Raw genomic sequence first — 26,704 nt, forward strand, 5'->3', positions numbered from 1 at the left:
TAACATCCTAGGGGGTGGAATGGGGAGGGGGGTGGGAGTGAGGTTTCAGAGGGAGGGGACGTGTGTATGCCTGTGGCCGATTCATGTTGATGTATGGCAGAAACCATCATTAGAGTATAAAGTAATTATCCTCCAGTTAAAAATTAAAAAATGAAGTATATATTCAACAAAGACCACTGTAGTGCACAGGGAAAACTGCTCAGTATTCTGTAATAACCTAAGTGGGAAAAGATTTGAAAAAGAATAGATACATGTTTATGTATAATTGAATCACTTTTCTGTACACTTGAAACTAACATAACACTGCCAATCAACTACACTCCAATATAAAATAAAAATTAGTTCTATTAGAGGTAGTAGAAAATGAGCATTCTATAGGCAAATAGTTTCTGCTGTACTCTCAATTTAGGGTATATTAAGACTCAGGTAGTTTTTTTTGCTTGTTTGTTTGTTTAGTGATATTCATTTTTGTTATACTGTATTCAGTCTAATTCCCAGTTCTGTGGACTTTGCTTCCTAAAAGTCTTCTAGAAGATGTCACAATCCCCACAGCCCAATTCACCTCCACAATCCTCATTAAAAATCCATCTCAGTCTCTTGCTCAACACTTGACACACCTCATCGCTCTTCCATGTAGTCCCTTTTCCATAGTGGGAGCGATTTTGCCAGAGTGCAGATGTTAGCATGTCAGTCACCCATTTGCTCTTAGGACAAAGAAAAGATACCTCTCCAACTTCATTTCATTATGTGTCCCTAATCTCTCTGTCTCAGTCTCTCCCTCCCTCTTCAACAATACTAAGTTTGTCAAAGGCACTATTTTCCTCTTATATAACCCATTCATAGAAATTTTAGGTGATTTTCTTATTTTTTTCTTTTCCTAAAATTCTTTTCTTTGCTTCAAAAGAGTTTAAAAAAGTAGTAAATGCCTACTCATTCTTGTATACTTGTCCAAGAGTCAGTAGCTAAGGAAAGCTTAGTGGATATTTTTAGAATTATAGACCTCTGCATTTTCAGGTTTGTAATTTATTTTTGTTTCTCTCATTATTTGTTTAAGGTCTATTTTCAATCCTACTCTGTGATCTCCTTAATGATAGTGTCCATATCTGTGTTTTTCATTCTTGAAAACTCAGCATCAATGTATCTTCGGCATTCGTTGTTGTTGCTTAGTTGCTAAGTCGTGTCCAACTCTTTGTGACCTCGTGGACTGTAGCCTGCAAGACTCCTCTCTCCATTGGAATTCTAGGTGAGAATACTGGAGTGGGTTGCCATTTCCTCCTCCAGAGGATCTTCCTGACCCAGGGATTGCATCCAAATCTCCTACCTTGGCAGGTGGATTCTTTACCACTGAGCCACCCAGGAAGGATCTTTGGCATTAGCATCATTCAATTTCCTTCTTCTTTTCTATCCATTAATATGTTCTTTATTTTAAGCCTCCTCAAAAAGCTATGATAATATTTAGTGAAAAAAGTAATCTTTAGAGGTTTATGGATAAATTCTTGAAGTATAGTGGGGATTGCCAAAGGATAGCCACAGGGCAAAGTAGCTTGATACTTATGTTTATAAATAAAGTTTTATTGGAAGACAGCCATGCTCATTTATTTATGCATTGACCATGGATGCTTTGTGCTACACCAGCATAGTTGTAGCAGAGATTGTACTACTTCAAAACCTAAACTATTTACTATTTGACCCTTTATAGACAAAAAAAAGTCTGCCAAACTACAGGGTGTAGGAATTACATTAGAATTTTTTGATTTGGAATTTTTGTTTGATGACAACAAATTAAATAATTTCTATCATATTTCTAATATTTCTAGTCATCTGTTGGGCCAATTTAGAATACTCCCCTCTTCTAATTAAAGACAAAAGGAATAAGGACACTTTACAAATAAAAGCATCATAGGTCTTTAAATGGATAAAAGTTTTAAGAATATTTTTTAAACATTTAAAAAGTTTGAATGTATCAACATGCAATTCAGTAGAAAAAAGAATAGCAGTAAATGCACAATGTTTTTTTCAGTGCTGATTTTTTAATGCTTTGTTCAATAATAGAGTTATATAATGCTGATTTAAATAGATATTTTGAATAGAAGTAAAAATACTAGAAATCACTTATCACAGTAATTCAGACAATAGTGTGGAGAAGGCAATGGCAACCCACTCCAGTACTCTTGCCTGGAAAATTCCATGGATGGAGGAGCCTGGTAGGCTGTGGCCCATGGGGTCACTAAGAGTCAGACATGACTGAGCGTCTTCACTTTCACTTTTCACTTTCATGCATTGGAGAAGGAAACGGCAAACCACTCCAGTGTTCTTGCCTGGAGAATCCCAGGGACGGCAGGGAGCCTGGTGGGCTGCCGTCTATGGGGTCGCACAGAGTCGGACACGACTGAAGCGACTTAGCAGCAGCGCCAGCAGCAGACAATAATGCATTAAGCTCCAAATCATCTTAATCAGATGAATTATTGAATGACACAATCTATAGATTTCTTCTAATGAGATTTCACCACCCTTTTAGTTTCAGTAAAATATCACTTCTCACATTAATGTTTTAATATGAATTTTATTAATTTTGTATTTTATGTGCATGGGCTTCCCTGATAGCTCAGTTGGTAAAGAATCCACCTGCAATGCAGGAGACCCTGGTTCAATTTCTAGATCAGGAAGATCCGCTGGAGAAGGGATAGGCTACCACTCCATATTCTAGAGCTTTGCCTGAGGCTCAACTGATAAAGAATCCATCTGTAATGCGGGAGATCTGGGTTTGACCCCTGGGTTGGGAAAATCCCTGGAGAAAGGAAAGGCTACCCACTCCAGTATTCTGGCCTGGAGAGCCCCATATAGTTCATGGGGTTGCAAAGAGTCGGACACGACTAAGCGACTTTCACTTTGGTGATTAAGAACTGTGAACCGAAGACGTTTATACTTAACCTAAGTCTTGTATGTATAAAGGTGCTATAATATTTTTAAAATAGTCGGTATGAGAGTGGTCTCTTATATGAAGAACTGTGCCTTAGTTTTGGGAAATACCTAATGCCCCTGTGTTCAGACCCTAGAGATGCTGCTGGAAGAAGCTCATCATACCGTGGGCCTGAGAACTATTTCTCACAGAGACTATACTTCATAAACAGATGACTGTACACCCGGACATGTCCACTCATTCACTTATTCATTCATTTTTCAAATATTTTTAAGCCATTTGCTCTGAACTAGTGTTCTGTGTGTTTTGAGAAGTTGGCCACTGAGATGAATAAAATTAATTTCCTGATCTCAGGTGCCTCAAACCTAGTTTGAAAAACAACACACAAATGATTCCAATATGCTGTAGAAATGGCAGTGATATATGTGCATACAGGGTATGGTGGGAAGAGAGGGGGGTCCTGATTCAGCCTGAAGGACTGGATCAGTATTTTCATAAGGAGTTGGCATGTAAATTGGTTCTTAAAGGAATAAAAAGTTGCCTAGGCAAAGATTCTGGAGAGAAAGAAAGAACATTCTAAGCAGAGACAGCTCATCCACTGGTTCTAGGGGACCAGTGAGGGAAATGACAAGAGATCTATCTCAGTTCAGTCTTTTTTCACACTCACACTATAACTTAAGTTGCTTAAATGAGCTTATTGCTCAGTGTTATCAGACAATAGATGCTGGGCCTGGAAAGCCGTAAGGGAACTATTTCTCTGCATCTTAAAGACAGAGGAATTACCAACTGTCTCAGCCTCGGGCACCATTGCGAAGTCGGCAGAAATTATTTGGTGCTTCCTTCCTTGAGTCGTATGCTCACCCCTGATACCTATTTCCCTTCTACGCCTACAGCTTGATGTTCAAGGTGGTTTTAGAAAAGGCAGAGGAACCAGAAATCAAATTGCCAACATCCACTGGATCATCAAAAAAGCAAGAGAGTTCCAGAAAAACATCCATTTCTTCTTTATTGACTATGCCAAAGCCTTTGACTGTGTGGATCACAATAAACTGTGGAAAATTCTGAAAGACATGGAAATACCAGACCACCTGACCTGCCTCTTGAGAAACCTATATGCAGGTCAGGAAGCAACAGTTAGAACTGGACATGGAACAACAGACTGGTTCCAAATAGGAAAAGGGGTACGTCAAGGCTGTATATTACCACCCTGCTTATTGAACTTCTATGCAGAGTACATCATGAGAAACGCTGGGCTGGAAGAAGCACAAGCTGGAATAAAGATTGCCGGGAGAAATATCAATAACCTCAGATATGCAGATGACACCACCCTTATGGCAGAAAGTGAAGAGGAACTAAAAGGCCTCTTGATGAAAGTCAAAGAGGAGAGTGAAAAAGTTGGCTTAAAGCTCAACATTCAGAAAATTAAGATCATGGCATCTGGTCCCATCACTTCATGGGAAATAGATGGGGAAACAGTGAAAACGGTATCAGACTTTATTTTTCTGGGCTCCAAAATCACTGCAGATGGTGATTGCAGCCATGAAATTAAGAGACACTTACTCCTTGGAAGGAAAGTTATGAGCAGCCTAGATAACATATTCAAAAGCAGAGACATTACTTTGCCGACTAAGGTCCGTCTAGTCAAGGCTATGGTTTTTCCTGTGGTCATGTATGGATGTGAGAGTTGGACTGTGAAGAAAGCTGAGTGCCGAAGAATTGATGCTTTTGAACTGTGGTGTTGAAGAAGACTCTTGAGAGTCCCTTGGACTGCAAGAAGATCCAACCAGTCCATTCTAAAGGAGATCAATCCTGGGTCTTCTTTGAAAGGAATGATGTAAAGCTGAAACTCCAGTACTTTGGCCACCTCATGCGAAGAGTTGACTCATCGGAAAAGATTCTGATGCTGGGAGGGATTAGGGGCAGGAGGAAAAGGGGAAGATAGAGGATGAGATGGCTGGATGGCATGACCGACTCGATGGACGTGGTTTTGGGTGAACTCTGGGAGTTGGTGATGGACAGAGAGGCCTGGCGTGCTGCGATTCATGGGGTCGCAAAGAGTCGGACACGACTGAGCGACTGAACTGAACTGAGCTCCTTTTCAGGGTAAATACCAAAAGATGCACAGCAGACTGCAGGAACAGGGAGAACGACAGAGGGCGCTGCTCCCTTTCGTTGGTTTGATATAAATTCATCTTTCATTTCTGAGAACTTTTTTCTCTTGCTCAGCTTACAGCATGATCTTGTAGGGGAGTTTGTCTTGCATAACACTTGAACCAAGATTTTCTTGAAGATTTCAACAAAGGATCAAAAAACTAGAGGAATAGTTTTTTCAACTTTCGTGTATCCCCAAACTCAGCCTCCCACTGCTTCTGAGCCAACTATGCTCTCTGCTTTGTGCTTAGGACTTGTGATCTTGTTGATAATGCATAACATTTAAAATTTCTAAGATGTTATATTCCTTGGTTTTAGGATGTCATGTAATCTTTATCAAGAGAGAGATGGTCCCTCTTCCTTATCCAACTTAACAAAATCTTTACTGTGTGTGTGTGTGTGTGTGTCTGTGTCTGTGTCTGTGTCTGTGTCTGTGTCTGTGTGTTTTCTTTTAAAGGAGGGATCAGTGGAGACTTGGTGACCCAGACAGAAGGCGTTGTTACCCTCCCCGAGAAGGCATCTCTGACTCTGAAGTGTACTTACCAGTCCAGCTATTCAGGTTTTCTTTTCTGGTATGTCCAGTACAAAAACAAAGAACTTGAGCTGCTCCTGAAAAGCTCATTAGGTAACCAGAATGTGACCAGCAGAGGTTTTGAAGCCACTCATATCTCGGGTGACAGCTCCCTCCACCTGCAGAAATCCTCCGTGCAAACATCAGACTCAGCTGTGCACTACTGTGCCCTGAGTGACACAGTGAGAGAGGCTGCAAGGGGAGCTGAACACAAGCCCAAGGGCACAGATGCGGTCAGGCTGTGGGCAGCTCTCCAGAGTTCTATGCTAGAGGCTCAGAGTTAAGAACCTTGGAATTCTTGGATTGCCCTACAGAGTAGAATCTGGGGCGGGACAGTGTAAAGAGGAACCTAAGCACTTTTCTCCAGAAATGCCTGTTTTCAACCCATTCACATTCCCCTTAAAGGCACAGAATCTCTTGAAGTGTCATTAACTCTTCAGTGACAGTTCAGTTGATATATGCTGAAACATTTCACAACCTGTTAATGAAAACTCCCAGGAACATTGTTAATGGATGACTGTGTGATCTGGAAGGTAGTCTCTGGTTTTAATAATTCAGACTAGGATTGTATGTTTTGCTGAGATACACCTGCAGACACTCCATCTTCAGTGACTCGGAGCTTTATTCTCTCTTCCCTTGACTTTTCCATCCCTATGGCTGCTACAGCAATGCTGCTACCAGGAGGAGAGTTTTCTCACAAGATAATCCTTCTGTCAATGGCCCTGTGGGTCAGAGCAGTCCAGCTGGTAAATATTGCAGGTGTGTTGTCTATTGTTTGTATTCAAACAAGGTACAGGATATTCTCTTTGCCAATAATAATGTCACCTCAGGGGAAATTTATTCATCAGTCATATTTCTGATATATGGAAAAAGTGTTTATGTACTCTTACAATAAGCTATCTTTGGAGTGGAGTGAGATTTTCACCTGCTCCAAGCAACTAGGAGAAATTATCACCCACTCCGCAGGTGGCTTTAAGGGCCGGCCGGTGCACTAAGCACGGCCAAGAGGAGCTACCCCACGTCCGAGGTCAGGGGCAGCAGCCTAGAGTGCCAGGCTGCTACGGCGCAGGAACGGCCGAGAGGAGCTACCCTGCGTCCGAGGTCAGTGGCGGCTGGGAGGAGCTACCCCGCGTCCAAGGTCAGGGGCGGCCGGGAGAAAACACCTCTCGCCTGAGGCCAGGGGTGGTGACCCTGAGGAGCCACCCCGAGCCCAAGTCCAGGGGCTTCAGCTGGGAGGAGCCACCCACACCCGAGGCCAGGGCTGGCGGTCAGGAAGAGCAATCCGGGAGCCATGGCTGTGCAGACCCAGGAGGGCCTAGAGGAGCTAGCCCACGTTGAAGGTCAGGAACGGAGGTGGTAAGGAAATACCCCTCGTCCAAGGTAAGGAGCAGCAGCTGTGCTTTGCTGGAGCAGCCATGAAGAGATACCCCAAGCCCAAGGTAAGAGAAACCCAAGTAAAATGGTAGGTGTTGCAAGAGGGCATCAGAGGGCAGACACAATGAAACCATACGCACAGAAAACTAGTCAATCTAATCACACTAGGACCACAGCCTTGTCTAACTCAATGAAACCAAGCCATGCATGCAGGGCAACCCAAGACGGGCAGGGCGTGGTGGAAAGGTCTGACAGAATGTGGTCCACTGGAGAAGGGAATGGCAAGCCACTTCAGTATTCTTGCCTTGAGAACTCCATGAACAGCATGAAAAGGCAAAATGATAGGATACCAAAAGAGGAAGTCCCCAGGTCATTATGTGCCCAATATGCTACTGGAGATCAGTGGAGAAATAACTACAGAAAGAATGAAGGGATGGAGCCAAAACAAAAACAATACCAAGTTGGGGATGTGACTGGTGATAGAAGCAAGATCCGATGCTATAAAGAGCAATATTGCATAGGAACCTGGAATGTCAGGTCCGTGAATCAGGGCAAATTGGAAGTGGTCAAACAGGAGATGGCAAGGGTGAACGTCAACATTCTAGGAATCAGCAAACTAAAATGGACTGGAATGGGTGAATTTAACTCAGATGACCATTATATCTACTACTGCGGGCAGGAATCCCTCAGAAGAAATGGAGTAGCTATCATGGTCAACAAAAGAGTCCGAAATGCAGTACTTGGATGCAATCTCAAAAATGACAGAATGATCTCTGTTCGTCTCCAAGGCAAACCATTCAATATCACAGTTATCCAAGTCTATGCCCCAACCAGTAACACTGAAGAAGCTGAAGTTGAATGGTTTTATGAAGACCTACAAGACCTTTTAGAACTAACACCCAAAAAAGATGTTCTTTTCATTGTAGGTGACTGGAATGCAAAAGTAGGAAGTCAAGAAACACCTGGAGTAACAGGCAAATTTGGCCTTGGAATGCGGAATGAAGCAGGGCAAAGACTAATAGAGTTTTGCCAAGAAAACACACTGGTCATAGCAAACACCCTCTTCCAATAACACAAGACTCTACACATGGACATCACCAGATGGTCAACACCAAAATCAGATTGATTATATTCTATGCAGCCAAAGATGGAGAAGCTCTATACAGTCAACAAAAACAAGACCAGGAGCTGACTGTGGCTCAGATCATGAACTCCTTATTACCAAATTCAGACTGAAATTGAAGAAAGTAGGGAAAACAGCTAGACCATTCAGGTATGACCTAAATCAAATCCCTTATGATTATACAGTGGAAGTGAGAAATAGATTTAAAGGCCTAGATCTGATAGATAGAGTGCCTGATGAACTATGGATGGAGGTTCGTGACATTGTACAGGAGACAGGGATCAAGACCATCCCCATGGAAAAGACATGACATGCAAAAAAGCAAACTGGCTGTATGGGGAGGCCTTACAAATAGCTGTGAAAAGGAGAGAGGCAAAAAGTAAAGGAGAAAAAGAAAGATATAAGCATCTGAATGCAGAGTTCTAAAGAATAGCAAGAAGAGATAAGAAAGCCTTCTTCAGTGATCAATGCAAAGAAATAGAGGAAAACAACAGAATGGGAAAGACTAGAGATCTCTTCAAGAAAATTAGAGATACCAAGGGAACATTTCATGCAAAGATGGGCTCGATAAAGGACAGAAATGGTATGGACCGAACAGAAGCAGAAGATATTAAGAAGAGGTGGCAAGAATACATGGAAGAATTGTACAAAAAAGATCTTCACGACCCAGATAATCATGATGATGTGATCACTCATCTAGAGCCAGACATCCTGGAATGTGAAGTCAAGTGGGCCTTAGAAAGCATCACTATGAACAAAGCTAGTGGAGGTGATGGAGTTCCAGTTGAGCTATTTCAAATCCTGAAAGATGATGCTGTGAAAGTGCTGCACTCAATATGCCAGCAAATTTGGAAAACTCAGCAGTGGCCACAGGATTGGAAAAGATCCTTTTCATTCCAACCCCAAAGAAAGGCAATGCCGAAGAATGCTCAAACTACCACACAATTGCACTCATCTGACATGCTAGTAAAGTAATGCTCAAAATTCTCCAAACCAGGCTTCAGCAATATGTGAACCATGAACTCCCAGATGTTCAAGCTGGTTTTAGAAAAGGCAGAGGAACCAGAAATCAAATTGCCACCAACTGCTGGATCATGGAAAAAGCAAGAGAGTTCCAGAAGAAAATCTACTTATGCTTTATGGACTATGCCAAAGCCTTTGACTGTGTGGATCACAATAAACTGTGGAAAATTCTGAAAGAGATGGGAATACCAGACTACCTAACCTACCTCTTGAGAAATCTGTATGCAGGTCAGGAAGCAACAGTTAGAACTGGACATGGAACAACAGACTGGTTCCAAATAGCAAAAGGTGTACATCAAGGCTATATATTGTCACCCTGCTTATTTAACTTCTCTGCAGAGTACATCATGAGAAACGCTGGACTGGAAGAAACACAAGCTGGAATCAAGATTGCCAGGAGAAATATCAATAACCTCAGATATGGAGATGACACCACCCTTATGGCAGAAAGTGAAGAAGAACTAAAAAGCCTCTTGATGAAAGTGAAAGAGGAGAGTGAAAAAGTTGGCTTAAAGCTCAACATTCAGAAAACGAAGATCATGGCATCTGGTCCCATCACTTCATGGCAAATAGATGGGGCAACAGTGGAAACAGTGTCAAACTTTATTTTTTGGGGGGCTCCAAAATCATCACAGATGGTGACTGCAGCCAGGAAATTAAAAGACGCTTATTCCTTGGAAGAAAAGTTTTGACCAACCTACATAGCATATTCAAAAGCAGAGACATTACTTTGCTGACTAAGGTCTGTCTAGTCAAGGCTATGGTTTTTCCTGTGGTCATATATGGATGTGAGAGTTGGACTGTGAAGAAGGCTGAGTGATGAAGAATTGATGCTTTTGAACTGTGGTGTTGGACAAGACTCTTGAGAGTGCCTTGGACTGCAAGGAGATCCAACCAGTCCATTCTGAAGGAGATCAACCCTGGGATTTCTTTGGAGGGAATGATGCTGAAGCTGAAACTCCAATACTTTGGCCACCTCATGCAAAGAGTTGACTCATTGGAAAGACTCTGATGTTGGGAGGGATTAGGGGCAGTAGGAGAAAGGGATGACCAAGGATGAGATGGCTGGATGGCATCACTGACTCGATGGACATGAATCTGAGTGAACTCCAGGAGTTGGTGATGGACAGGGAGCCCTGGCGTACTGCAATTCATGGGGTCGCAAAGAGTCGGACACGACTGAGCAACTGAACTGAACCCAAGGCAGGAGCATCTCCCTACTCCTCTGCTCATGAGCAGGAATGTGGAGCCCCTTGGGTCAGTGCCCTGAAACAATCATGCCCATTGCACAGAGCATCCCCTCTGCATCTCTGAAGGTTGAACTCCTGTCCATGCTTTCAGGGACCAGCCTTTCTGGAAGGACAGTGGGGGACACAGAAGGTGTGAAAAGAGATATGTTTTACTGCCAGGCAGTCAGGGAGATGTGGCCTAGACACTGATTATTTGTCATCTCGTAATTTATAAGCACAGCAATCAAAATACAGAGTTTAATAGTTAGAATAGTTTTAATGGTCCTGGAGGATGTAGTCCTCATTCTCATTTAACAGAGTGGATGTCTGGACACCCACCTGAAGGTCGGTGCAGACTTCCTCCCTAACATCCTAGAGTCCTGCGCACTGGGTGTTGGCCACCTGAGCACTGGGGCTTCAACATCTTGATAATCAGGCCAGAGAAAGGGAGAGGGAGATGAAAAAAACAAAAATAAATCTTACAGTTGAAAAAAGGTATTCAAGCAGGGTTTATTTCCCTGGTGGTAACTGTATCAGCTCTCTACTTCTGCTCTGATCTCTCATTCCACATCTCTGGGTCCAGGCTAGTGGGACTACAAACAGGGCAGAGGATTTTTTTTTTAATTTTTTGCTTACCTGCTCCTCAGTCAACTGAAGGCAATTTGAGATAGGAATCATGTCTGGTTTTCAGTTTACACGTTGTAGAGAACTCTTTAAATTTCCAGAGTGAATGCTAGAGCCTAGGGATTCCTGAACATGCACAAAAGTTTAAGAGCACCTAGGTGATCTGCTGAGCCAGAGAGTCCTACCAGCACGATAACTTGACTCAAGACTCTAATTTTAGGGGGAATTTTGGTACAGGGGATAGGACTCTGTACTCCCAATGCAGGGGTCCCAAGTTCAGTCCCTGGTTAGAGAACTAAATCTCACAAGCTGAAGCTAAGACCCAGGGCAGCCATAAACAAAACAAATGACAACTCAGAAAACAGCTGTGCATTAAAAAAATAACTCTAATTTTAGTAGGAGTTCATTTTAACTGGTGAGAAAATCTCTGTAGGTAGAAAGGTACATTTGAAGAAGATTGTTCTTGAAATTGCTCTTTGTCAGTTCAACTGACCCAAGTCATAGCCGTTGTTACTGGATTGACAGCACTGCCCCAAAAACCCGTGTAAGGCAACCTCACACCCGACTGCAGCCACAGAGTCCCCATGCCTTACAATGGTTTATGTCAGCAAAGAACAATGTTTTGACTTCTTACCATAATACAACCATACTTTCCATATAGTAAATCCTAGAAAAAGCAGCAGCTATGACATGACTTTGTTGTATCTTCTGCTGGGTTCAATTGCACAAATAATTGCACAGGAACCTAGACAAACAGGCTGATAGACACTGACCAGACAGCTCTTTCCACTGAGATTCCTGAGTCTCTAATAAAATAAATTAACAGGAGCCTGATAAACACCGCACACATGAAATGAAGCAAGCCTGGTTAATATACTAAGCATCTGAACTTGACTTTCTCAAAAAAATACTTAGTTGACTTAAAACAAGAATGTGACAAGTGCTACATCCAAGTATGGTCCAGGGGCCCCAAAGGAGATCTTTTCAGGGAGGTTTACCAAACTCTCTGAGGTTTCTCTCTTTAATTGCAGATTATCACTCAGCCCAAGATTCACCTTGGATCTCCTCACTCCTCATGCTACCACCTTGCCCTTGTCTCTCCCTTTCTCTCTTTTTGTCCACATCCCTCCTCTCTTGTACACTGGTCCACAAATTTCTAGGTTCCATCTCAATCCCACAGTGAGACAGTTTTGGTAAATCCCTCATGCACTGGCACCTGGAAGCTGCCTCCATGAAGAAAAGTGGGCAATGTTAGTGCTCATCTCATCTGTCTTCCTTATCTCTGTGCTACCTGATATACAAGATCCAAAATCTGTTTCATATATTTTATCCAGTTTTCTAGTTGTAAGGTCAACTCTACCTTTAACTGTGAAAAAAAGTAATGGTAATTTATTTATTTTTGGGGGGGAGATATTTTTACAAATGTGTCATTTTATGATGGTAGGGTATGTAATAATAACCTTACCATTAACCACACATTATTTGAGACCTGCTGTAGATAAGGTTTCCTCCATGGCATGTTGACTGAGTCTTGGGGAGGAACAGATCTAGTTCAGGTAAAGAACTTGAGGAAAGGAGGTAGCCCTTCCCATTCAGGGGGATCCTTCTCTGACTCATGGGAATCTTGGAGACACAGGAAAGGAAGAATTCTGACTATTCCATCTAGAAATTGTAACTGGGATTTCTTGCTAAGCTAGAGATACCTGTACCATGCAAAAAATTATGGAAGTAATAATAGAATATCTCCCTAAGCACGCTTATGTTTAGGACTCTCTTCTTAGGGTCCTGTCCCATTCTCATGTATGTACCCCACAAGCTATTATCAGGAGAAATAGGTCAGACCGGACTGTGGTGCAATTTTCACGATCACCACCAGAGGGCGGGACTGCCTTCAGATGCTGTTCATTGTATTCAGGAGCTGGTTCACTTGTCTACTTTGTAGCCACAAGACAGAATATTGCTGCAGTACAGAAAGGGGCTCTCAGTTTCTGAGCGAGGAGCTTCTGTAACATCCAGATGGAGACTAGATTTGTTAGACTGGTGTATTGCAGGGAACAAGGATCGTTTTCTTTTGTGAACATGCATTCTGCCACTCACTCAGTTCTTCTGATCATCTTAATATTCAGTAAGTAACATTTTATCCTAAATGTTAAAGATTTTTCATTTTTCTATGATTATAGGTAAGTTTTATTCTTCTCTGGCTGAAAACTCTCCTCCTGTACATTTCTATCATAACAAAGTGATTCTCTTCCAGGAGGGACCAATGGTGACTCAGTGAACCAGACAGAAGGCCCAGTGACTGTCTCAGAGGGGGCTCTCATGACCCTGAACTGCACTTACCAGACTGCTGATCCGGCTCCCTATCTTTTCTGGTATGTCCAGCATCTCAACAAAGCTCCTCGACTCCTCCTGAAGGGCTCAATGTCAGACCTGAAGCCAAAGAGTGAAGGTTTTCAGGCCACTCTTGTTAAGAGTGACAGCTCCTTCCACCTGCAGAAACGGGCAGTGCAAGCATCAGACTCGGCTGTGTACTACTGTGCTCTGAGTGACACAGTGACACAGGGCTGCGGGCGAGCTGAGCACAAACCCAGAGTGCAGATGGGGCTCTGGCTGCGGGCAGCCCTGCAAGGGGGTGGCTGTTTCTGTCTTAGGTGTTTTATGCTAGCTGTGTTGTTGTTTATGTGCTAAGTCATGCCTGACTCTTTTGTGACTCTGTGACTGTAGTGGGCTCTTCTGTCCATGGGATTTCCCAAGCAAGAAGACTGGACTGGGTTGCCATTTCTTTCCCTGGGAATTATCCTCACCCAGGAATGGTACCCATGTCTCCTGTTTATCAGGCAGATTCTTTACCACTGAGCCACCTGAGAGCCCCTGTTTTATGCCAGAGGCATCATCAAAGTACTTCCAGCTCTGAAGCTCAGTGCCAAGAACCCTGCAATTCTTGGACTGGTCTACAGAGAGGAATCTGGGAGAAACAGTGAAAAGACGAATCTCAACGGCCTTCTCCAGAAATGCCTGTTTTTAGCCCAGTCACATTTCTCCAGATGGCATAGAATTCCTGGAAGTGACATTATCTCTGTTCAATGACAGTTCAGTTGATATATGCTGAAATATGTCACGACCTGTTGATGAAAATGCCCAAGGCACCTTGTTCATGGATGAATGTATGGCCTTGAAGCTACTGTCTGAGTTTTATAATTCAGACCAGAATCTTGTGTCTTGCTGAGTTTCACCTGCAGATACTCCATCTTTAGTGACTGGGGCCTTCACACTCTCTTCCCTTGACTTTTCCAGCTCTTATGGTTGCTCAAGAAATGCTGCTGCTACGAGTCCCATGAAGATGGTTTCCTGAGCAGATGTTCCTTCTGTCAAGGGCCCCGTGGGCCAGAGCAGTCTAGTCAGTGAACATTTGTGCATGAGGTGTCTTGCTTCTATGTTGGTGACACAGCTCCACCCGCATCTTGTCATCTTGGCAGCTCTCTGCAGAATGCTGGGTCATGATCCCGATCCTGGTCTTGAGGATCTGTGCTGTGAGAAATTCTGGACATCAGCATGACCATGGAACCTGACATATTATCTTTATCGCTGTATTGAGGCCTCTGATCCTTTTGAAATATGTCAAATTCAGTGACCAAGCAAACAGTCTGTTAATGAAAAGAGGGCGTATGGACTTTTGTTGACTGGGATTCTAAATTCTTGACATATTCATAATGTTCCCACAGCAGCGGAGCAGAAAACAGAGAAATGTGTGGCTCTCACTGTAACTTACAATGAATGAAACTCACCGAGAGAAATTCGTCCTGGCATTCTGGAGGTCTCTGAACCTCACCCGTCCTTTATCCCCCTTGTATGATTCTGTGGGACTGACAAGTAAAGATGAAGGTTTTGCAGAGCCTGATCCTTCTGTGATTTCAGACACTCTTCTTAAGAAAAAGAAAATGAAATTGGGGAGTCAAGTTTCTTGGGCCCAGGACACTAAGCGATCCTGAAATACAAGCTGAATTTGCTTCATAGTAAACCCTCTTCATAAATTTTACTCTCCTCTTTAAGATCAAAGCATTATAACCATCTTATTTTGTCCTGATATTGGCAGATTAGAACCCCTCCAGGATGCTTTCTGTCCCAGCACTTGATCTGTAATTAATATGAATATTTTCAGCTCTATCACTTTTTAAATAACAGCTTTATAAAGATAATTCACATATCATCACCTTCACGCTTTTAACTGTACAATTGAGTGGTTTTTAGCATGTTCACAGAGTTGTGTAGTCATCAGTATTATAACACCACCCCAGGAAGAAACTTTGTACCTGTTAGCAGTCACTCCCATTCCTCATTACACCCAGACATGGGCATCCACTCTGTTTTCTGTCTCTGTGGATGTGACGGTTCTGGGCATTTCCTAGAGATAGAATCAGCTCACATAGGGCTGTTTGTACCTCTCTTCTTCGCCTCGTGGAATCTCTCCATGGCATGTCTCCATATCAGCTCTTCACTATGCCTTATGGTAACTTAATAGGCTGCTCTGTGATACCACCTATTCTCCTGATCCATTCTTCACTTGAAGAATGATTGTTTTGGAAACATTTTGGTTATTTCCACTTTTTAGCTCTTATAAATAATGCTGGTATGAGCACTCATGTGCAGAAGCTCTATTGCTCTAAGTGAATGTAGATTCAGTTAGAGGTTCAACGTTTTGTGTTTCATATTTGTTTCATTTCATTTTGCTTTATTTGGTACCAACACTTCCTTACGATGTAAAATGAGTAAGTACAAGAGAAAATGCTCTTTAAAATTATGATTTCATGCTTACATGAGATATAATCATTCCAAGCTATACCTGCATTCATTCAGGAAAACTTTTTGAGCACATACTTATATGTGTCAGTCATATGAATAAGTGTTGAGAATAGAGTATACATGACCGAGTCTCCTGCTTTAGGATTGTATTGCTTTAAGACACCACACGTGTCTTAAAATAATGTTTCTTTCACAAATCACTTTATTCACTTACTGAGCTCTGTTTGTCCCCAGTATGTGACATTGGCAGGTTTATGGGCAATGGGCTAAGCATTTTAAATCCCTCTCCACCTCTTCAGGTGGATACTAGGAAACTTCCAATTTACAAATGTTAAAATTTGAGGTGTAGAGATGTTTAGTAACTTAATCAAGGTTACATAACCAGTTAGGAGCAGAGCTTGGGTAGGATGTCAATCATTCTGATGCATGACTTTTACTCTTAAAAGCTAATTGATAGAACCACCATGAAATCTGTTTCTTTTTTGTTAAATACCACTGCCTTCTTAGAATTTTTTAATTTTTGAAATTTTCATTTGATGAAAAATAAGTTAATGTGGTAATGAAAACTGTACTTTACTCAATGGGCACTCACAGGAGTCTGTATATATTCCTGAACACTGAGGCCAAAAAATTGCAGTCATCATCTTTTATGGCTTTGAACATAAAGTTGCTCAGATTCTCTGTGATTGAATAACCTGCTTATTCCAGGGCTTATAGCTGAGCCTCAGTAGCCATATTAAAGAGGATATACATTAAGGTCTTTGCCATGGCAATGAGGACTATATTTTTCAAATTAAAAAAACCCCTTCATGTGGCAAATATGTCTCCTCATTGGGATTGTAAGACACAGCATTTTCTGTTCTGCTACATTGTGTATCTTATTAAAGCAAATCCTTTTTTTAGACAATTAGTAAATATGGGTCTGGGCTTCCCCGGGGGCTCAGTGGTACAGAATCCGCCTGCCTGTGCAGAAGATCTTCTCCAGGATGAGTTCAGTCCCTGGGTCGAGAAGATGCCCTGGAGAAGGATACAGCAACCCGCCCCAGTATTCTGGTCTTGGAAATCCCATGGACAGAGGAGCCTGGTGGGTTACAGTTCATGGGTTTGCAAAGAGTTGGGCACAACTTAGTGACTAAACAGCAACAATACGGGCATGATGAGGAAGTTTCGTTGCTTTTTCTAAGCACATTAGCAATATGTGCCAAAGCAAAAACATTCAAAGGCAATTTTCTCTTAATAAAAAAGCCTAAAATCTAGTGTTTGCTTTAGTGGCTTCACGAATTTTGAGGGTTTTCAAGTGAAAGCTACCTGAGAAAGCTGAGAGGGAGGGTAAAAAGAATGCTGGTCCATCTTCATCTCTAGCATTAAGCAAATTGATTTATCACGAATTCTCCAGGTCAGGTAGTCATTTCCTTCTCCAGGAGACCTTCCCAACCCAGGGATCAAACCCAGGTCTTCCACATTGCAGGCGGATTCTTTACCAGCTGAGCCACCAGGCAAAGCCCTTATGAAGAGCAATAACATTTAAAGTTTTGATGACCTTGGTCTTACATGTTCTCATGGACCTATGTGAGACCAGTGAGACTCAACTCCCAATATTTAAGATGTCAAAGAGTTTTAAGACTATGATGCAAGCAACAGATGTCAATGGAGATTGAACTCTGCTGGCAATTCTAACAGGATTTCTATTGCTTTTGATAATGCTTGGCTCCGGATTTGTGTATTTTCAGGGTTTTCCCTATCCTAATTTACACCACAATTAATGGGTGTGGTTTGGAAGAGTTGAGGGTGATTCAGAAATACATATATTGAGTTTTAACAGGAGTTCTTGTATTTAGGCATTGACTATAATTTTCTGAATTTACTTTTGTTTACACAAATACACAAATGTAGATTGTGATGACATACACATGTATTTCCCCCCTTGCTGCTATTTAACATGACACACACTTGACAGATTTTGTGATGCAGAGGCAAGATATGAAATCGTTCACAGACAACAAAATATTTCGCAGGTAACTTTTACCAGATTCCATAGGAGGCAGAGATAAAGATTGAAGCAAAAAATTCAGCCTTTCTGTTAGAGTGGAAACCCCATTGTTCCTTTTGATTCTCTAATCCAAAGGAGAATGAACTGAACATGATTGTGTTTTACCACTGTTTATTTCTAGTCTGATAGTGTCCTAATTCGACAAACTGATGTGCAGAAGTCTAGCATTTCCCTCCTAGAAAGGAAGCGTGTAACACAACACAGACACACTGCCCTCCAGCTGCTAACTGTTTCCTGCATGGGGCAGAAGCATCTCACAGCCCCGGAGCTCTGCCTGGACCTCTTGAGCACAGGGTGCAGTATTCAGATCTGGATCTGAAATGGAGCAGAGGATGTGTCACTATAGGGAGGAGCTGCCCATATGCTGGTTGCCAGTGCGCCGAGGGCGGGCAGAGCCTCTATCTTGGTGACGGTGGCCACACACAGGACTCATGGTCCTCTCTCAGTGCCAAGGTTGTGGGGAGGGCAGATCAGTGTTACCTGATGCATCTTGAAAGGCAGGGATAATGGGCAATGGAATCGGGGCATTAGGTCCTAAGCCACTTCATCCCCTATACCATCATGCTTGTAAGTAAAGGCTCTTTCCTGCAGGATCCATCATGACCCAGAAAGTAACTCAAGTCCAGTCTGCAATTTCTGTGATGGAGAAGGAGGCTGCAACCTTGGACTGCGTATATAAAGCGAATGGTTATGTTATTATTTAAAAATCAGACATCACATTAAAAACTGGATTTCTAGCTTCTCTATAAAAGTATCTAAGAGCACAACATCCTCTGGGGTAGAGGTCAAAAGTCGTGTTTGATTGCATAATGCCTTTGATATAGACTCATTTTATGTTTAAAATCTATGCAGATTTACCATTCACAACATGAATAGCCCCAAAATTAAATTTTAAATTATTAGTCATAATGTAGAAGCTGATCCACAAAGCAAACAAATCTGAATTAACATCTCATGGAAACATACCTGTTTTTTTCCCTGTGATTTTTATCGTCACAGCATGGATCCCAGTATGAGAAATTTCAGTATAGTTTATTTATTAATTCTTAGTTTTCTGGTCAGCATTGGGGAAACATTAGTTGGCAAGACAGAAGTGATGTCTGCTTTGGTGGAGCTCACGTTCCAGGGGGCTGTACGGTCTCCAGTACAGGATAGGAGGCAGAAAGGACCTCACAGCACAGACTGTGTGACCTTAAGCAGGTCGTTCGCTCTGACTTTCTGCTTCCTCGTCTGTAAAGTGTGAAGGTTAGTCATGAAGCTGCTGTTGAGTTAGTGTGAGTCGCTCAGTTGTGTGCAACTCTTTTGCGACCCTATGGACTGTAGGCTGGCAGGCTCCTCTGTCCATGGCATTCCCCAGGCAGGATGACTCGAGTGGGTTGCCATTTTTTCCTCCAGGGGATCTTCCCGACCCAGGGACTGAACCTAGGTGTCCGGTATTGCAGACAGATATTTTTTCCATCTGAGCCACGAGGGAAGTCCTTTCCAAAATTTTACTCACCTCACAGGACCCCTTAGTTCACTATCCTTTTTGAGTTCCTAACACCCTCCCTTACTTAAGAAAGGAATATTAGATGTTGTAGAAGGTATCAAGGAGCTGCTCATATTGCTTCACAGTGTAATAAGAAGCCATGGGCGCAGGAAGAAAGTAGAGTGACATGGGAAGCCACCTGCCTTTAACACATCAGAAATACTGTTCTGCGTCGCTGGACGGGAGAGGGAGGAAGAAAAGAGACAGGCATGCAGGCAGGAGGGGAGGACAGGCCCAGACTTTGTTCTTTCATCCCGAACACTTTGGTATACATTTGATATCATCCTTAATAAAAGGATGAAATGAAATTAGCTGGATTCAAACCCTGTCATCTGCATCACAGAGTGACTTTTGAGGCACTCCTTAGCCTCTCTGTGCATCAGTTTCTTAATATGTAAAATGGAAATAATAGAACCTACTTCATGGACTTAAGAATCAAAATCATCCCTATATCTCTATATCTCTATCTGTTTAAAATCATTATAAAATTAGATTATATATAAACACACCTACCTGTGTGTTTTATAGAAATAAAATTTTAAGCACAGGTACATATCATGGCATCTTGATACAGGAGGGATCACTCACTGATGACTATTATTAATATAAAAGGCAGAGTTTGTTCCAGTACCTACATCAGATTTTCATTCATGTCATTTTTTTTTTTATAACACAAATTTCTCCTTATTTTTCAAGAAAGGAACCAAAGCTCATGGAAAAGCCAGGGCTGTGTTGGCACTGCTAGAAATGTCGCCTACAGGGTTTGGTAGCCCTGTGGTCAACGTTCCCATCTCCGCAGCCCCTCCAGACAAGCCCCTGGTCCTGACAGAGAAGAGCAGGTGACTTATACTCAACATAAAAGTGCCCTTCTCAGCGCCAGGCTGGGCCACTTTCATTCCCTTGGCTATATAACTGAGGTGTATTTTCCCATATTTGTTGACAGTAAATGAAAGAATGCTCCAAGACATGATCAATATTCACGGCAGCCTTCAAACTGATTTTCTTTCAGCCTTGCACACAATTAGTAAACATTCAGCAAAGTTCCACATGTCAAGATAAAAGATAATGAAGAAATGACATTTTTTCACCTGAAAAAACATATACTGCTATTGGATAGCTTGTGAGACAAAATATCTCTATAAGTTAAGGAGAGATTTTTTCTGTTTTTATTTTAAAACTATATAAACACTTTTTCAATTATCTGAAACTTGATTGATTGATGAATTAGTTTTCCCTGAGATGATGTGATCACTGGCAAAGAGGATAGATATTCTCATCCTGTACTCAGTTTGAAGGCAGACTGCCTTTGGAGTGGAGTGAGTTTTTCACGTGCTCCAAGAAACTAGGAGAAAGTATCAGCCCCTCCCAAGGCAGGAACCTCTCCCCACTCCTCTGCTCATGAGCAGGAATGTGGAGCCCCTTGGGTCAGCGCTCTGCATCTCTGCTACAACTGGGCCCATTGCACAGAGTTTACTCTCTGCATCTCTGCAGGCTGAACTCTTGTCTACAAATTCAGGACCAGAGTTTCTGTAAGGACAGTAGGGGACACAGAAGGAGAAAAGAGATATATGTTTTATTTCTGGGCAGTCTAGGAGATGTGGCATAACTGAATCATTGTCATTTAAAAATTTATAGGCACAACTATAAAAATGCAGAATTTAATAGTTATAATGGTTTTAATATTCCTGGAGGATGTAGTCCCCATCCTTATTTAACCGGGGGGATGTCTGAACACCCATCTGTAGGTAAACACAGATTTCCTCCAAACAACCTAGAGTCTTGCACACTGGGTGTTGGACCCCTGAGCACTGGGGCTTCAACATCTTGATAAACAGGGCCTAGGAAGGGAGAGGGAGATGAAAAAACAAAACGAAATCTGAACAGTGAAAGGAAAGTATCCAAGCAGGTTTTATTCTCCGGGTGGTAACTGTGTCAGCTCTCTACTCCCGGTCTGACCCCTCATTCCACATCTCTGGGTCCAGGCTAGTGGGACTACAGACAGGGCAGAGGATTCTTTTTTTTTGTTTGTTTGTTTAACCTGCTCCTCAGTCAACTAAAAGCAGTTTGAGATAGGCATCATGTCTGGTTTTGGTTTCCACATTGTAGACAACTCTGTAAGTTTCCAGAATGAATGCTGGAGCCTAAGGATTCCTGAACACGCACAAAAGTTTAAGAGAACGTCAGTGATCCGCTGAGCCAGAGTCCTGCCAGCTTGATAACTTGACTCAAGACCCTAATTTTAGGGGGAACTTTGGTTCGGGGGATAGGACCCTGCGCTCCCAATGCCGGGGGCCTGAGTTTGATCCTTGGTCAGGGAACTAGATCTCACAAGCCAAAATTAAGACCTGGCACAGCCAAAACCAAAAACAAAACAGAACAACTCAGCAAACAGTTGTGCATTTAAAAAATACCCTAGTTTTAGAAAAACGGGTCATTTTGACTGTTGAGAAATTCTATGTCCATTATTAGGTATCATTTGAAGAAGATTGCTTTTGAGTTCCGGAGAAGGCAATGGCACCCCACTTTAGTACTCTTGCCTGGAAAATCCCATGGATGGAGGAGCCTGGAAGGCTGCAGTCCATGGGGTCGCTAAGAGTCAGACACGACTGAGCAACTTCACTTTCACTTTTCACTTTCATGCATTGGAGAAGGAAATGGCAACCCACTCCAATGTTCTTGCCTGGAGAATCCCAGGGACGGGGGAGCCTGTTGGCCTGCCGTCTATGGGGTCGCACAGAGTCAGACACAACTAAAACTTAGCAGCAGCAGCAGCAACAGCAGCAGCTCTTGAGTTCAACTGACTTGGTCATTGTCGTTTAGAAATATTTATTTTTAATCGGAAGATAATTGGAAAGCTACAGGTAAAAGGATGACACTAGAACCTTTCCCAACACCATACACAAAATAAGCTCAAAATGGATTAACGACTTAAATGAAGGCCAGAATCCATAAAATTCTTAAAGGAAAACAGGCAGATCACTCTTTGACATACATCACAGCACGATCCTCTTTGACCCATCTTCTAGAGTATTGGAAATAAAAACAAAAATAAACAAATTGGACTTAATTCAACTAAGAGTCACAGCCATTGTTCCTGGGCTGACAGCACTGCCCGGAGAGCCCATGTAAGGCAGCCTCCCAGCTGTCTGCAGCCACAGCGTCCCCATGCCTTAGAATGGTGTATGTCAGCAAAGAGCAATGTTTTGACTTCTCACCATAACACAGTCTTACTTTGCATAAGGTAAACCCAACCCTAGAGAAAACAAGTTATGAAATGACCGTGTTAAATCTTCTCTGGGTTCACTTCACTAGCCCAGATAATTGCACAGGAAACCAGACAAATGGGCTGACAGACACTAAGCAAACAGTTCTTTCCATAGAGACTCCTGAATCCTCAATAAAACAAATAAACAGAAGACAGATGAACACCACCCACATATGCCTCTGGAATGAAGAGTGCCTGGCTAACATATTAAGCATCTAAACTTGACATTCTAAAAAATACTTAGTTGAGTTAAAACAACTGTGACAAGAAGGGGAACGATAGTGTTTGTGTTTCAAGAACCAAGGTACCTAATTAAGGCCACCTGTCCCTCATGAGGCTAAAGGCGTACGGTTGCCGTCATCCAAGGATGGTCCAACTGTACCCCTCCCTGACTCCTCCCACTCCTGCCTTGCACTTATCTCTCTCTCTCTCTCTCTCTCTCTTTGTCAACATTCCTCCTCTCCTGTACAGAGGGGAAGCTGGGCAATGTTAGTGCTCATCTCATCTGTTTTCCTTATCTCTGTGCTACCTGATGTTCAAGGTCCAAAAATAGTTTTCCAATTGGAAGATCAACTCTACCATTATCAGTGAAAAAGAAGTCACCTATTTTACTTTTATTGTGTTTTACAAATCTGTCTTTCCATGATAAATCAGGATAATAACCTTATCACTTAACTACACACTATTTGACACCTGCCTTAGATAAAATTTTCTCCACAGCATGTTGACAGAGTCAACATGAATATAAGTACTTTAGAGAAATGACTTGGGTTGAGGAGGGAGCACTTTCCATACGGAGGGATCCATCTCTGACCCATGGGAATCGGAGACACAAGGAGGAACCTCTGACTATTTCATCTAGAAAGTGTAACTGGGGTTTCTTGCAAAGCTAGAGATACCTGTACCATGCAAAAAATTATGGAAGTAATAACAGAATATTCCCTAAGCACGCTTATGTTTAGGACTCTCTTTTTAGGGTCCTGTCCCATTCTCCTGTATGTAATCCCACAAGCTATTATCAGGAGGAATAGGTCAGACTCGACTGTAGTGCAATTTTCACGATCACCACCAGAGGGCGGGGCTTCCTTCAGATGCGGTTCCTCATTGTATTCAGGAGCTGGTTCACTTACCTACTTTGTAGCCACAAGACAGAATATTGCTGCAGTACAGAAAGGGGCTCTCAGTTTCTGAGGTAGAAGCTTCTGTAACATCCAGATGGAGACTAGATGTGTTAGACTGGTGTATTCCAGGGAACAAGGATCGTTTTCTTTTGAGAAAATGCATTCTGCCACTCACTCAGTTCTTCTGATCATCTTCATATTCAGTAAGTAACATTTTATTCCAAATGTTAATGATTTTTCTCTTTCTTATACGTATAGGTAAGTTTTATTTTTCTTATCAGACTGAAAACTCTCCTCCTGTACATTTCTATAATAACAAAGTGATTTTCTTGTAGGAGGGACCAATGGTGTCTCAGTGAACCAGACAGAAGGCCCAGTGACTGTCTCAGAGGGGGCTCTCATGACCCTGAACTGCACTTACCAGGCCACATATTCGAATGTCTATCTTTTCTGGTACGTCCAGCATCTCAACAAAGCTCCTCAACTCCTCCTGAAGGGCTTAACAGCAGACAAGAAGGTAGAGCATGAAGGTTTTCAGGCCACTCTTGTTAAGAGTGACAGCTCCTTCCACCTGCAGAAACGGGCAGTGCAAGCATCAGACTCGGCTGTGTACTACTGTGCTCTGAGTGACACAGTGACACAGGGCTGCAGGGGAGCCAAGCACAAACCCAGAGTGCAGATGGGGCCCTGGCTGTGGGCAGCCCTGCAAGGGGGTGTTGTTTCTCTCTCCAGTGTGCTCTGCTAGAAGTATTGTCAAAGCAGTTCCAGATGTGCCCCTCAGTGCCAAGGACCTATGAATTCTTGGGTTGCCCTACAGAGAGGAATTGGAGCAGGACAGTGCAGAAAGGAACCTAAACGCTTTTCTCCAGAAATGCCTGTTTTCAGCCCATCGACATCCCCTCAGATAGAATCCCTTAAAGTGGCATTAACTCTTCAATGACAATTCAGATTATATATGCTGAAATATTTCACAATGTGTTAAGGAAAATTCCAGGGCACATTGTTGATGGATGACTGTGTGACCTGGAAGCTAGTCTCTGGTTTTTAAAATTCAGGCCAAGATTGTGTATCCTGCTGAGTTTCACCTGCAGACACTCCATCTTCAGTGACTGGAGCTTTATTCTCTCTTTTCTTGACTTTTCCATCCCTTCTGGTTGCTCCAGAAATGCTGCTGCCTAAGTAAGTTCCAGGAAGAGAGTTTCTGAGAAGATATTCCTTCTGTCAAGGGCCCTGCGGATGAGAGCAGCCCACTCTGTAAATATCGCAGGTGTTGTGTGTGTTGTTTGTATTCAAACTAGGTACAGGATAGTCTCTCTGTTAGTAACCTCATCTCAGGGAAATGAATGCCAAAGAATGTTCAAATTACCATACAGTTGCACTCATTTCACATGTTAAAAAGATTATGCTCAAAATCATTCAAGCTAGGCTTCAGCAGTACATGAACCAAGAATTTCTGTTGTAGAAGCTGGGTTTAGAAAAGGCAGAGGAACCAGAGCAGATCCAATTTCTGCTGGATCACAGAAAAAGCAAGGAGATTTTAAAAATCTACTTCTGCTTCCTTGACTACACTAAAGCCTTTGACTCTGTGGATCACAATAAACTGTGGAAAATTCTTAAAGAGGTGGGGATACCCAAGAAACCTGTATGCAGGACAAGAAGCAGCAGTTAGTACTGCACATGGAACAATGGACTGGTTCAAAATTGGAGAAAGAGTACTTCAAGGCTATATATTGTCACCCTGCTTATTTAACTTATATGCAGAGTACACCATGTGAAATGCTGGGCTGGATGATTCACAAGCTGGAATCAAGTTTGCCAGGAGAAATATTAACAATCTCAGATATGCAGATGGTACCACTCTCTTTGCTTTTGCAGAAAGCAAAGAGAAAGTAAAGAGCCTCTTGATGAGGGTGAAAGAGGAGAATGAAAAAGCTGGATTAAAACTCAACTTTAAAAAAACTGAGATTATGGCATCTGGTCTCATCACTTTATGGCAAATAGATGGGGAAAAGTGGAAACAATGACCGATTTTATTTTCTTGGGTTCCAAAGTCACTGCAGATGGTGACTGCAGCCATGAAATTAAAAGACGCTTGATCCTTGGAAGAAAAGACGTGACAAACCTAGACAGTGTATTAAAAAGCAGAGACATTACTTTACCGACAAAGGTCCCTATAGTCAGAGCTATGGTTTACCCAGTAATCATGTGTGGATGTGAAAGTTGGACCATGAAGAAGGCTAAGGGGCAATCTTGAATCTGGAATTCTGATGCAGTTACCACCAGCGGAATAAAACCTGCTGGAATACTGAAACTGAAGCTCCAATTCTTTGGCCACCTGATGCGAAGAACCAATTCACTGGAGAAGACTCTGGTGATGGCAAAGACTGAGGGCAAGAGGATCAGAAGGTGACAGAGGGTAAGAAGGTTGGATGGCATCACTGACTCAATGGACCTGAGTTTGAGCAAACGCTGGGAGATAGTGAGAACAGGGAAGCCTGACGTGCTGCGGTTCCTGGGGTCGTAAAGAGTCAGACATGACCTAGAGACGGAACAGCAGCAAAAGCAGGGGAAATTAAGTCACCAGTCAGCCATATTTCAGACACATGGGAGAAGTGTTCATGTGCTCTCACAATAAGCTGTCTTGGCAGTGGAGGGGGCTTTTCGCCTACTCCAGAGACTAGGAGAGGTTACCGCCCCCTCGCCAAGCAGAAGCGTGCCCACACTCCTCTGCTCACGAGCAGGAATGCGGAGCCTCTTGGGTCACTCTCTGTGTCTCTGCTACACTCGTGCCTGTTGCACAGAGCGTCCCCTCATCTTTTCAGGCTGAACTCCTGTCAACTTCCGGGAGCAGACTTTCTGGAAGGACAGTGGTGGGCACAGCGGGTGGGAAGAGATGCATGTTGACTGTGGGGCAGGCTGTGAGGT

At 42.7% G+C, this 26,704-nt stretch overlaps 2 gene segments (V, D, J or C); both read left to right on the plus strand.

Annotated features, from left to right (window-relative positions):
- The first annotated feature begins 12,963 nt into the window (after positions 1–12,963).
- On the plus strand, positions 12,964–13,977 carry LOC120853387. The segment is given in 2 exon segments: positions 12,964–13,140; positions 13,270–13,977. Coding segments are annotated over 2 exon segments (543 nt in total).
- Positions 13,978–23,936: 9,959 nt separating this feature from the next.
- On the plus strand, positions 23,937–24,524 carry LOC120853394. The segment is given in 2 exon segments: positions 23,937–23,982; positions 24,115–24,524. Coding segments are annotated over 2 exon segments (456 nt in total).
- Positions 24,525–26,704: the final 2,180 nt, after the last annotated feature.

Source organism: Oryx dammah, unplaced genomic scaffold (genome assembly GCF_014754425.2).
Source record: "Oryx dammah isolate SB20612 unplaced genomic scaffold, SCBI_Odam_1.1 HiC_scaffold_26, whole genome shotgun sequence".
Classification (NCBI taxonomy): Eukaryota; Metazoa; Chordata; class Mammalia; order Artiodactyla; family Bovidae; genus Oryx; species Oryx dammah.